The sequence below is a fragment of the Babylonia areolata genome, chromosome 19, assembly GCF_041734735.1.
Source record: "Babylonia areolata isolate BAREFJ2019XMU chromosome 19, ASM4173473v1, whole genome shotgun sequence".
Taxonomy (NCBI): Eukaryota; Metazoa; Mollusca; class Gastropoda; order Neogastropoda; family Buccinidae; genus Babylonia; species Babylonia areolata.
Genome location: NC_134894.1, coordinates 20231369 through 20244075, shown reverse-complemented (window position 1 = coordinate 20244075; position 12707 = coordinate 20231369). Strand labels below are relative to the sequence as shown.

At 42.3% G+C, this 12707-nt stretch overlaps 1 protein-coding gene across 1 annotated transcript in view; it reads left to right on the top strand.

The window, feature by feature from the left end:
- Nucleotides 1-12474, top strand: part of LOC143294118 (QRFP-like peptide receptor) — a 24537-nt gene extending 12063 nt beyond the window's left edge. The window contains exons 3-6 of the mRNA XM_076605549.1: nucleotides 5464-5691; nucleotides 8237-8406; nucleotides 10123-10457; nucleotides 12207-12474. Of these exons, the coding sequence (XP_076461664.1) occupies nucleotides 5464-5691; nucleotides 8237-8406; nucleotides 10123-10457; nucleotides 12207-12474 (1001 nt within the window). The remainder of the gene's footprint in view (nucleotides 1-5463; nucleotides 5692-8236; nucleotides 8407-10122; nucleotides 10458-12206) is intronic.
- The last annotated feature ends 233 nt before the right edge of the window (nucleotides 12475-12707 follow it).

The following is a 12707-nucleotide window of genomic DNA, read 5'->3' as shown; positions in this document are numbered from 1 at the left end:
TACACATAATGTGGTCAAGACGGAAGCCATATTTATAGGTTCTGATTCTGCACGTGGTCATATTTCAGACCACGCCTTGACTGTCTGCAATAATGATATCAACTTTCAAAATTCTCTCAGAAACCTGGGTGCATTTTCTTCGATTCAGCTTTGTCCATGCACGACCATGTCATTTTTTATTTATTTATAATAATAATAATAATGGTACTTATATAGCGCTGAATCTTGTGCATAAACAAATCTAAGCGCTTTCGCACCAGTCATTCTCACGCACGCATAACTCTAAAACTGGAGAAATTAAAGACAAGGAATAGTCTGTTCATCTAAAATGATGATATTAGACCATGTCATAAGTAAATGTAAAAGTGCTAACGTACAAACTGAGAACAAACCCGTATCATTCAACCATATCTAATAACTATTGCAGCATCCACGTCGCTTCTCTGATCGTAAGTCACATTGACTACTGAATTCATTACTTGCTGGTTTGCCTGATGATTGGTTGTCACGCCTTTCGAAGAAGGCTGCAAAAATCATTTTCATAAAGTCAAAAAAAAAAAGGATCATGATACACCACTTTTACATCAACTTCATTGGTTACCCATCCAGCACAGAATTCAGTACACAATTGCCTTATTGGTTTATAGCCACTTTGAAGGATCTCTTCCACCTTCTGTCCTTTATAGAATAGAATAGAATAGAATATGTCTTTATTACCAAGTGTACCGGGGTCACAAGGAATATTGAGGCGGGGCGGGGGAGGGGGGGGGGGGTAGTACATAACACACACATGTACATAACAAGGTACGACCAAATTCGAAAATCATACACAAACACAGATACAGTAGAAATTAGGATATATACAAGTGCGTATCAATATAACATATATTTTTTTTTTATACTTACACCCCTTCCCAGTTCCCTCAGGTCTTCTGTTGAAGAGCTCCTTCGAGTCCCCCAAACCTCTTCAAAAGTCATTTGGCCAAAGGGCCTCTCAGTGTAAAGAACCTTCTGTCTGGAAAATATCTTCCTCTGGATCTCAATCACTTATCAACGCTGTCCTCTTTAAAAAAAAAACCAAAAACAAATTCCAAATCCTACATGTTCAAACAGGCCTTTGGGTGTGATAACACACAGCTGTGTTACTGCAGTCTTCCCCCTCCTATCCACCCCACTTCACCCCCTGTTGAAATCATCATGCAGTGTGTGTGACTGTGGGTTGGTGTTTACTATGTGAGCGCGCGAGTGTGTGTACGTGTGCGTGTGTGCGCATAATTATGTAGGCCATATTTTGTGCCTTGTGTGTGTGTGTGTGTGTGTGTGTGTGTGTGTGTGTGATTGTTCACAGCTGCAATTTCAATGTTTCTTTGGTGAATATAGACACACATATTATATATTGTGTTGTTGTTTTACATGTGTAGGGATGTGTATTTATGCACTATCCACTATCGTGTATGCTTAGAGCCCATTATATTGGGAGTTTGCGCCGTGTAAGTACTATTAATAATAATAATAATAATAATAATAATAATAATAATAATAATAATGGATACTTATATAGCACACTATCCAGAAATCTGCTCTAGGTGCTTTACAAAAACGCTTTTGATAACATAAAACATTATATCTATGTTACATACACACACCAAAATGTGACCACACACACACACACACACACACACACACACACACACACACACACACACACACGCACGCACGCACACACACGCACACACTGCATACATACATATTAACATGCATGTGTATCTAACAGCTACCCTAACACATACGCACACACAGGCAGGCACAAACTTACATAAACACACGCACACACGATACACATTCATATACATGCATGTAGTTGTGGACCTGCCACAATTGAACTTATTGCTGAGGGAAAAGGTGAGTTTTGAGACGAGATTTAAAAGATGCGAGGGAATCAGAATGACGGAGGTTATCAGGGAGCTTGTTCCACGTCTTTGGCGATTGAAAAGAAAACGATCTGTGTCCATAGGTCTTACTTCTGACGTGAGGTATCCTGAGAAGTCGAGTATCAGAAGAAGAACGGAGCTGGCGAGACGGGGTATAGATATGGATGAGTTCAGAAAGATACTTTGGGCCAGATCCGTTGACTGCGGAAAAGGTCAGAGTGGATAGCTTACATACATAAAAAATGAATAAATGAATAAACATTCATATATATATATATATATATATATATATATATATATACATACAGAAAGATAGATAATGAGAGAGAAAGAAAGAAGATTCCTTTTTTCACAATTTTCACTATACAAACAGAATACGGGTGATCATATATAATCGGATTTTATATCGTTTTTTGGTCAGTCTCTGCTGTTCACATTAGGATCAGTTTGCGTAGGCAGCTTTTGGCATTTCCGTATCTTATTAAGAAAACAGAATAATTAGAGTTTCAAAAGCAAACCAATTAAAAATCGTATGACGCGGCTTTTTTCCCTTTTTTTCCCTTCCTTTGCCGTATTTTTATTGACTGGGAAAATAATACAGGGATCAATACCAAATTACTGAAGGAGAGTCTGTGGTGAGGAAGAGGAGGGAGGTTGGGTGGAGGGAAGTCCAAGGAAGGGTATGGAAGGAGGGGTGGGGGTGGGGTGGGGGGGTGGGGGGGTTGAGGGAGGAGGAGAAGAATTTGTCCGTGTTCCGATTGGAGTAGTTCAAAAGTGACGATGAAAACTGCTAGCTAGGGATTGTTCCACTTTCGAGATTCATTCATTTCCTCTTCCCGTTTCTTTTCCTTCGTGGCTCCTTGTGTACACACACACACACACACACACACACACACACACACACACAAACACACACACACACACACACACACACACACATATATATATATATATATATATATATATATATATATATATATATATATGTGTGTGTGTTCACCACTCCTCCCATACACACAAAGCCAGACCCCCCACTCCCACCCCAACCCCCTTCCAACCTTCACACTACGTATTTATACACATTTACGCTTACACGAACGCACGCGTGTACGCGAGTTGAGACCGCGATATCTCACCCCCCCCACCCCCCCCCCCCTCACAAACGCAGTATCATAGTAGTACCGCTGGAATCGATGGGAGTAATCGTGGAGCATTTAGTTATGAGGAAGAGGAGGACCAGGATAATGACAAGCAATGATAGATATTAGCAGATCTATTAACGGGTGCAATAGCCGAATGGTTAAAGCGCTGAACTTTCAATCTGAGGGTCCTGGGTTCGAATCTCGGTGCACCTGGTGGGTAAAGGGTGGAGGCTTTTCTGATCTCCCAGGTCAACATATGTGCAGACCTGCTAGTGCTGAACCTCCTTCGTGTGTATATGCAAGCAGAAGATCAAATACGCACGTTAAAGATGCTGTAATCCATGTCAGCGTTCGGTGGGTTATGGAAACAAGAATATACCCAGCATGCACACCCCCGAAAACGGAGTATGGCTGCCTACATGGCGGGGTAAATAAAAAAACCCGGTCATACACGTAAAATGTTACATGTTTGTCTGAGTGTGCATGCGTGTGCGTCTGAAATCTGATTGAACGACACAGGAAACGAATGATGAGCGCCCAGTGGCAGCCGTCAGTCGGCTCTACCCAGGTAGGCAGCCTGTGGTGCAAATGTCCCCGTGTATGTAAAGCGCTTAGAGCTTGGTCTCTGACCGAGGATAGGCGCTATATAAGTATCCACATCAATCAATCAATCAATCAATTACCACACTGGCCTGCGACTCCCACGTTCACGAGTGGCCTTTCACGTGCATGACCGTTTTTCTTACCCCCGCCATGTAGACAGTCATGCTCTGGTTTTGTTGTTGTTGGTTTGTTGTTGTTTGTTTTTAAAGGCCACACACCTCCGTTAAGATGAATGGCGACGATGCCATCATTTTTCACGTTGGAATTTGTTTTTAGGTAAGCCTCATCAAACTCAAAAACACTTTTCAGGAAATACAGGTATGTGAAAAAAAATAAAAAATAAAATAAAAGCCAACAACAACGAAAAACAGAAACCAAAGGGATGATAACCAAACAAAAAGAATGTATAAAAAAGGATCCCCCTCACCCCCCCCTCCTCCCCACCCCCACCCTCCTTGAAAATGTGATATATAAGACAACCTCCAAGACCTGGGTGCTTATTATACCTTCTGACAGATGTAGAACAGCAGCGAAAAACCACCACTCTTGAATGCTTCAAGTTGGGCTTGTCTGTGAATGGTAGCCTTCCCTATGCGTGCGTCGGTGTCTTGGGTTCTTCTTCGGCTGTTCAACACAAACAAAAGACAGCAACAACTAAAAACAAAAGTCAACAATGACATTTTTGACTCACTTGTGTAAACAAAGTGAGTCTATGTTTTAACCCGGTGTTCGGTTGTCTGTGTGTGTGTGTGTGTCTGTGTGTCCGTGGTAAACTTTAACATTGACATTTTCTCTGCAAATACTTTGTCAATTGACACCAAATTAGGCATAAAAATAGGAAAAATTCATCTTGTTTAAAACAATATTGCACCTCTGGGATGGGCACACAAAAAAAAAGAAAAAAAAGAAGCCTAATTATATGCAAACTGCATTTACTGTTATATTTATATTTTTTGTATTCTCTAAACTTGGCACTTTGATGTGATATTCTGACACACCAACAAGAGCAGTCATTATCATCATTTTTTGTTCAAACAGGAACTTCTTTTGCTAAGCATGGAAGTTTTATTTATTTTGCAAACGTTTTGGTGCAGGGGTAAAAAAGGGAAATTACTCTGTAATTAATGCTAGGGGACTTAATTTGCTTTAAACTGATCTTTCTCATCTTAAACATTACATTTTGAAATTATACTCAATACATAAAAAGCCTGTGTGTTTTACTCTCAGTCACAAGTGAGTCTTGAAGGCCTTGCCTCTCTTGTTGTTGATGTTTTCTTCCTTCATCTGTTTGAAAGAGAGAGACAGACAGACAGGCAGACGGGTAGACAGATGGACATACAGACAGACAGACTGACAGAGAAAGAGATATCAAAACATACGAAAGAAGTAAGGGGAAAAAAAAAGAGAAGTCAACAGTGACATTATGGTTGACGTTTTCTCCTTCAATTGTTCGAAACAGAGAGAGAGAGAGAGAGAGAGAGAGAGAGAGAGAGAGAGAGAGACAGACAGACAGACAGAGAGGGAGAGAGACAGACAGACAGACAGACAGACACAGGCACAGACACAGACACAGAGACAGAGACACAGAGACAGAGAGAGAGAGGAGGAGGAGGAAGAAGAAGAAGAAGAAGAACAACAACAACAACAACAAGGTCAGCAATAACATTTCTAACATTTATATATTGATGATGGGATTTCGTTGCTGGTGTTGCTGTTGTTGTTGTTTTTTTCGTTGTTTGTTGTCTTTTTATTTTATTTTAATCTTCCTGTCATCTGTTCTCCGCCAGGCAAGATGGTGCCGTTCCTGGAGCACACAGTCCTGCACGCCTCCACCCTCATCATCGTGGCCATCACCGTGGAGCGCTACTACGCCATCTGCCAGCCCCTCAAGAAGCTGGCCATGTTGCACAAGCCCCGCCCCCTGCGCGTGCTGCCCTGCCTGTGGGGCGTGGCCTCGCTCACCGCCGTGCCCTTCGTCATCATGACTAACCTGCAGCACACCTTGTTCTTTGATGGTGGGTTTGGTTGTGGGGGTTGGTTGGGGGGACGGGGGGAGGGGGGGGGGAGTTGTGTTGTGTTGCTGTGTAGTGTGGTGTGGTGTGGTGTGGTGTGTTGTTTGGTGTGATTTGTGTGTGTGGGTGGGGTGGGGAAGGGTTGGGGGGGGGGGAGGGTTCGGGGAGGTGGGGGGAGAGGGTGGGGGTGGGGGTGGATAGGGTGGCAGGGGTGGGGGGTGGGGGGGTTTAGGGCATGTGTGTTGTTTTGTGTTATATGGAGCGTTGTATGATGTTGTGTTGTGTTATATATGTTGTGTTTGCTATGTGCTGTGATATATGTTGTGTTGTGTTATATCTTGTGCTGGAAGGGGGGGGGGGGGGGGGTGTGAGTGGTGAGGGGGGGGGGGGGGGAGCGGGGGAGGGGCATGTGTGTTGTGTTATATGTTGTGTTGTGTTATAATATACGTTGTGTGGTGTTGTGTTATATGTTGTGTTTTGTTATAATGCACTTTGTGTGGTGTTGTGTTATTTGCAGTGTGGTGTTATATGTTGTGGCATTATATGTTGTGTTGCATGATGTTATGTGTTGTGTTATATGTTGTATTGTGTGGTGTTGTGCTGTGTTATATGTTGTGTTGCATGATGTTTGTGATGTGTTATAAATTCGATGTGTTGTGTGGAGTCGTGTTGTGTTATATTCTGTGTGGTGTGGTGTGGTGTGGTGTGGTGTGGTGTGGTGTTATATGTTGTGTTTGCGTGGTCTTATGTGTTGTGTTGTGTTGTATTGTGTTGTGTTATTTGTTGCATTGTGTGTGTTATATGTGGTGTGTTGTGTATTTTGTGTATTGTTGTGGTGTGTTGTGGTAACTATGTGTTGTGTTGTCCTTTGCTGTGCTGTGCTGTGCTGTGCTGTGCCTTCTTAATCAGAACCAATCTGCCGCTAACCTTATTCTCTGATGGTGGACGCATACATGTTTGTTTGTGTGTGTTGTTTGTGTTTGCTGAAGAAGTCATTGTCGTAGTCATAGTCATATTAGTAGTCATCAGTCACTCCTCACTCTCTTTTATTTTGAAAGCACATAAAAGCATTAGATGCTGATAACTCATAATTCATAAGAAACGTGAACCGGAAATTCCGATTAAGTGTTACAGATCTTTTCGTTATCTTAGATTTAAAAAGAAAAATCTTCCTTCTTTGACAAATCTTCTTCATTGTATCTTGTCATTGTATATTATCATGATGATGATGGTTGTTTTTGTTGTAGTTGTTCTTGTTCTTGCTGTTGTTCTTAATGCCGTAATTATAATTACTGTTATCCTTCTTACACTTCTTCTTCTGTTTAATGTTATTATCATTTGTTATTGTACTTATCATAACTATCATCATTGTTGTTGTGATCATAACTATCATTGTTATTGTCCTTATTATAACTATCATCATTGTTGTTGTTGTGATGATATTGTCCTTATTATAACTATCATCATTGTTGCTGTTGTGATGTTATTGTCCTTATTATAACTATCATCATTGTTGTTGTTGTGATGTTATTGTCCTTATTATAACTATCATCATTGTTGTTGTTGTGATGTTATTGTCCTTATTATAACTATCATCATTGTTGTTGTTGTGATGATATTGTCCTTATTATAACTGTCATCATTGTTGTTGTTGTGATGTTATTGTCCTTATTATAACTATCATCATTGTTGTTGTTGTGATGTTATTGTCCTTATTATAACTGTCATCATTGTTGTTGTTGTGATGTTATTGTCCTTATTATAACTATCATCATTGTTGTTGTTGTGATGTTATTGTCCTTATTATTATAACTATCATCATTGTTGTTGTTGTGATGTTATTGTCCTTATTATTATAACTATCATCATTGTTGTTGTTGTGATGTTATTGTCCTTATTATAACTATCATCATTGTTGTTGTGATGTTATTGTCCTTATTATTATAACTATCATCATTGTTGTTGTTGTGATGTTATTGTCCTTATTATAACTATCATCATTGTTGTTGCTGTGATGTTATTGTCCTTATTATAACTGTCATCATTGTTGTTGTTGTGATGTTATTGTCCTTATTATTATAACTATCATCATCGTTGTTGTTGTGATGTTATTGTCCTTGTTATAACTATCATCATTGTTGTTGTTGTGATGTTATTGTCCTTATTATAACTATCATCATTGTTGTTGTTGTGATGTTATTGTCCTTATTATAACTATCATCATCGTTGTTGTTGTGATGTTATTGTCCTTATTATAACTATCATCATCGTTGTTGTTGTGATGTTATTGTCCTTATTATAACTATCATCATCATCGTTTTTGTTGTGATGTTATTGTCCTTATTATAACTGTCATCATTGTTGTTGTTGTGATGTTATTGTCCTTATTATTATAACTATCATCATCGTTGTTGTTGTGATGTTATTGTCCTTATTATTATAACTATCATCATTGTTGTTGTTGTGATGTTATTGTCCCTATTATTATAACTATCATCATTGTTGTTGATGTGATCATAACTATTGTCATTATATGATCATGACGCAGGGACACCGTGTGAAGTGTGTGCCACCAGCGTGAGGGAGAAGTGGCACTTCTCCTATGTCATTGGCATGTTCGTGGTGTTCTTCGCCCTGCCCATGTTGCTGCTGCTGTGGCTGTACGTGTGCATCATCCGCCGCCTCAGATCCCCAGACTCTGCCATCAGGTTCGGCCAGGTGAGACAGGGTTGAAGGGAAGGGAAGGAGGGAAACTAGGGGTGGGGTTGGCCGTCTGGTTTAATGATGGAGTGTAGGAGTGGCTGGGTCGTTGACAGCAGGCTGGTAGGGGAGTTAATTTTCTAATGTACAAAACTACCTAACTAACTAACTAGCTAGCTAGCTAACTGAAAAGAAAGGTAAATACTAATTTAAAAAAATCCATGCCAGCAATTGTATTTGTTTGCTTAATTATGTGTATACTTGCATGTTCGTTCGTTCGTTCCTTGCTCGGGGCCATAAGCAACAATAATAATAATAATAATAATGATGGTTGGGGTTGGTTAAAAGTGGCCAGTGCATTGGGTAATGCTACTGTCAGGCATCTGCCAAGCAGATGTGGTATAGGGTATGTGGATTTGTCCCAACACAGTGCTAGTGATGCCTCCTTTAGAAGCAAACTGAAACTGAAACTAACAGCAACGAAAGGAGAGGAGTGGGTACTGCTTCCCTTATCCTGAGCTCTGGACACAGTGGATATGAAGTCACTGTCTCTTATCCTGAGCTCTGGACACAGTGGGTATGACGTCACTGTCTCTTATACTGAGCTCTGGACACTGTGGATATGACGTCACTGTCCCTTATACTGAGCTCTGGACACAGTGGGTATGACGTCACTGTCCCTTATACTGAGCTCTGGACACAGTGGGTATGACGTCACTGTCCCTTATACTGAGCTCTGGACACAGTGGATATGAAGTCACTGTCCCTTATCCTGAGCTCTGGACACAGTGGGTATGACATCACTGTCCCTTATCCTGAGCTCTGGACACAGTGGATATGAAGTCGCTGTCCCTTATCCTGAGCTCTGGACACAGTGGATATGAAGTCGCTGTCCCTTATCCTGAGCTCTGGACACAGTGGATATGACGTCACTGTCCCTTATCCTGAGCTCTGCACACAGTGGATATGAAGTCGCTGTCCCTTATCCTGAGCTCTGGACACAGTGGATATGAAGTCGCTGTCCCGTAAAAGGTTTTGGGACCTTACACATTTTCTTTAACCTGTTGAAAGGTCACAGAATGGTTAAGATGCTCACCTGCCAATACAGAGTCCAGGAAGGTTTGGGTTCGATTCCCGCTCTCACCCTTTCTCCCAAGTTCAACTGGATAATCAAACTGAGCATGTATTCATTTGCATGAGATGAAAAACTGAGCTCCTGTGTACAGCATGCACTTGGCACATTGAAAAACACCCGTGGCAATGAGAGTGCTGTCCTGTGGCAAAAATCTAAAAAGAAGAAATCTACTCTGATAGATACACGAATACATATGCCTACACTCAAGGCCTGACTAAGCACATTGGGTTATGCTGCTGGTCATGCATCTGCCTAGTAGATGTGGTGCAGGATAAATTGTCCTTGGCTCATTCAGGACCAAGCACAATTGTGAACTCAAAATGAGCAAAAAAACAAAACAAAAAAAAAACAAAAAAAGTTCTTATAGTACTAGCTGGTAAAAAAATTAGGGTAAAACTGTAACCCTGCTGTTTGATACCCCACGGCAAGCCAACATTCACATCTATTTGAGACCATGAAAATTTTAGAATTTAAAATCGAGATGAGCCAGAATTCCCAGTCCTTATACTACTGACAGTTTTGGAGGTTAAGAAAAATCAGGGTAAACCAGAACCCCCAGTCCTTATACTACATGTTCATTTCAATATCACCCTCTGCAGGCTCAGGGCGTGGCGGGCATGTCCACGCAGCGCACGCGTAAGAACGTGGTGAAGATGCTGGTGGGGATCGTGGTGCTCTTCTTCGTCTCCCTGATGCCCGTGCGCTGCGTCATCATCTGGCAGATCTTCACCCCGGACGTCCAGATTCAGGGCATGGGCCCCGAGCGCTACTACAACCTGATGTGGATCACGCGCCTGCTGATGTACGTCAACTCGGCGGGGAACCCCATCATCTACTCGCTCATCTCCTCCAAGTTCCAGGAGGCCTTCTGGCGCCTGCTGACCGGCAGGAGGAACATCAGCCTGGACCGTGCCTCTCGCAGCTCCGCCAGCAGGTGCGTGTGTGTGTGTGTGTGTGTGTGTGTGTGTGTGTGTGTGTGTGTGTGTGTGTGTGTGCAATGAAATACTATACAATGCAATGCGAGGCGATGCCATACATTACAAGACAAGAAGCAGTTTAAAGCAATGCAATGAAACACAAAGCAAAGCAACACAAGACAACACAACACAAATACACGACAAGACAAGACAAGACAAGACAAGATGCAGTACAACGCAACTCAATGGAATACAAAGCAAAACAAGACAAGACAATGCAGTCTCACCCAGTGTCAGTTTACACGACACAACACGCGCCAGTGGCCACCTACGGGGACAAATGAATCAAAGTTCACAGTTTAACTCTCTCCATACGAACGGCGAAAGAGAAGACGTTAACAGCGTTTCACCCCAATTACCACCATCAAAATATTGCAAGCGGAAGGCTCTTATACTGAAGAGGTGAATATTGACAAAGAATACCACAATTCTGACGACAGAAGCTAAAGGTTGGGTCATTCAGACACCCACTGGACATCCGAGGGGTCTGTGTAGAGGAGAAGAGAGGACTGGCCGTACTGAGTGAGTTTAAGAAAAGAAAGATAAGAAAAGAAACAAAGAACCCCCCCTCCCCCACACACACACGCACGCACGCACGCGCGCGCGCGCGCACACACACACACACACACATAGAGGAAATTTACATGTAGTTGTGCATGCTGCTCACAACGCGAACATAAACTGCACACTGAAATAGATGGACATGGGCATGTTTCAGTTATCAAACAGACAACTTAAAGAGAATGCACTGACACTTCTTTAAAATCTTTAAACATATTTCAGAACAATTCACTGAGAGAGAGAGAGAGAGAGAGAGAGAGAGAGATCACGCTCATCTATATTTTCAGGGAACAGGGCGAAGACGTTATTGGAAAACATTCATTAAATGTGAACAAAAACAACAACGAATAATTGAATATCAACAATAACAACAACAACAACAACGTCGACGACGACGACGACGATTTTTTTTTTTTTTTTTTTTAATCAGAGGAAGAAGAAACCAAGTCCATGCAACACATGGTCATGACACTTTGCAACGTCACGATTTTTTGGCCTTGCGCTCACTGAAAATCATTGAACCAACTGACTGCGTGCATATTTCCTACGATGAGAGTGAAGATTTTTTTTTTTTTTTTTTTTTTTTTCTTATCATTTTAATAGAAGAAATAATAAGAACATCAAAACAAATTAAAGCCACTTGTCACTCGGGTCTGAAATTGGGAAGAGCGTCTTGATTTCTTGGCTTGCTCTCAATTTATTTGACCAATCCCTTTTCCGCGTGAGAGCGCACGTTTCAGTTCGTGTGTGTGTGTGGGGGGGGGGGGGGGGGGGTGGGGGGCTTGTATTACCAACACAACCTGAAGAGACGTGTTTTTCAGATATTTAATTTCCATCGACTGTTCTCGAAAGTTTGTATTGAGCCAACTATGATTCGTGTTGTGTAATAGCTGCGTGTACTGGTTGAAATAGAAAATCTTTGGCACATATTAATCCAGATTTAATACAATATTTAATGTCACACACAAACACACACACACACTCACACACTCACACACTCACACACACACTCGCACCACCACCACCACCACCACACCACCACAGTTTAACATCTGTCAAAAACCGTATTTTGACATTTCCATCGAATGCACATATCTTTCTACTTTATACTGATTTCATATTTATCTCTGTGTGTGCTCGTGCAGACTATCCCTGAACGAGATCCACCGCGGCAGCTGGTTGTCCCCCAAGCTGCCCTCCCACGTCCGCCTGGCCACCCTGCCCGCCTTGAACGCCCGCCGATGCTGTGCCACGGGGCGGCGAGCATCACGTGCGCCGGCCCTGAGGAGGCACCGCACAATCTCGCTGTCCGCTTGGATTGCCTCACAGGACAGCCCCGGGTCCTCGCCCCTCATGGTGCGTAGCTGCAGCAGTCCCTTCGTGAAGCAGAGGTCGTGCACCAGCATGTTGTGATGAGGAGGAGGATAATGAGGAGGAGGAGGAGGAGGAGGGGAAGGAAGAAAGAGAGAGAGAGAGAAGGATAGATGGATGATGTGATGATGATGATGAGGAGGAGGAGGAGGAAGAGAGAGAGAGGGATAGATGGATGATGGGGCGTCAGGGATAGACAGAGAAAGAGAGAGAGAGAGGAGAGAGAGAGAGAGGCAGGGAGGGGGGAGGCGGGGGGGGGGGGGGAGCTGAGATAA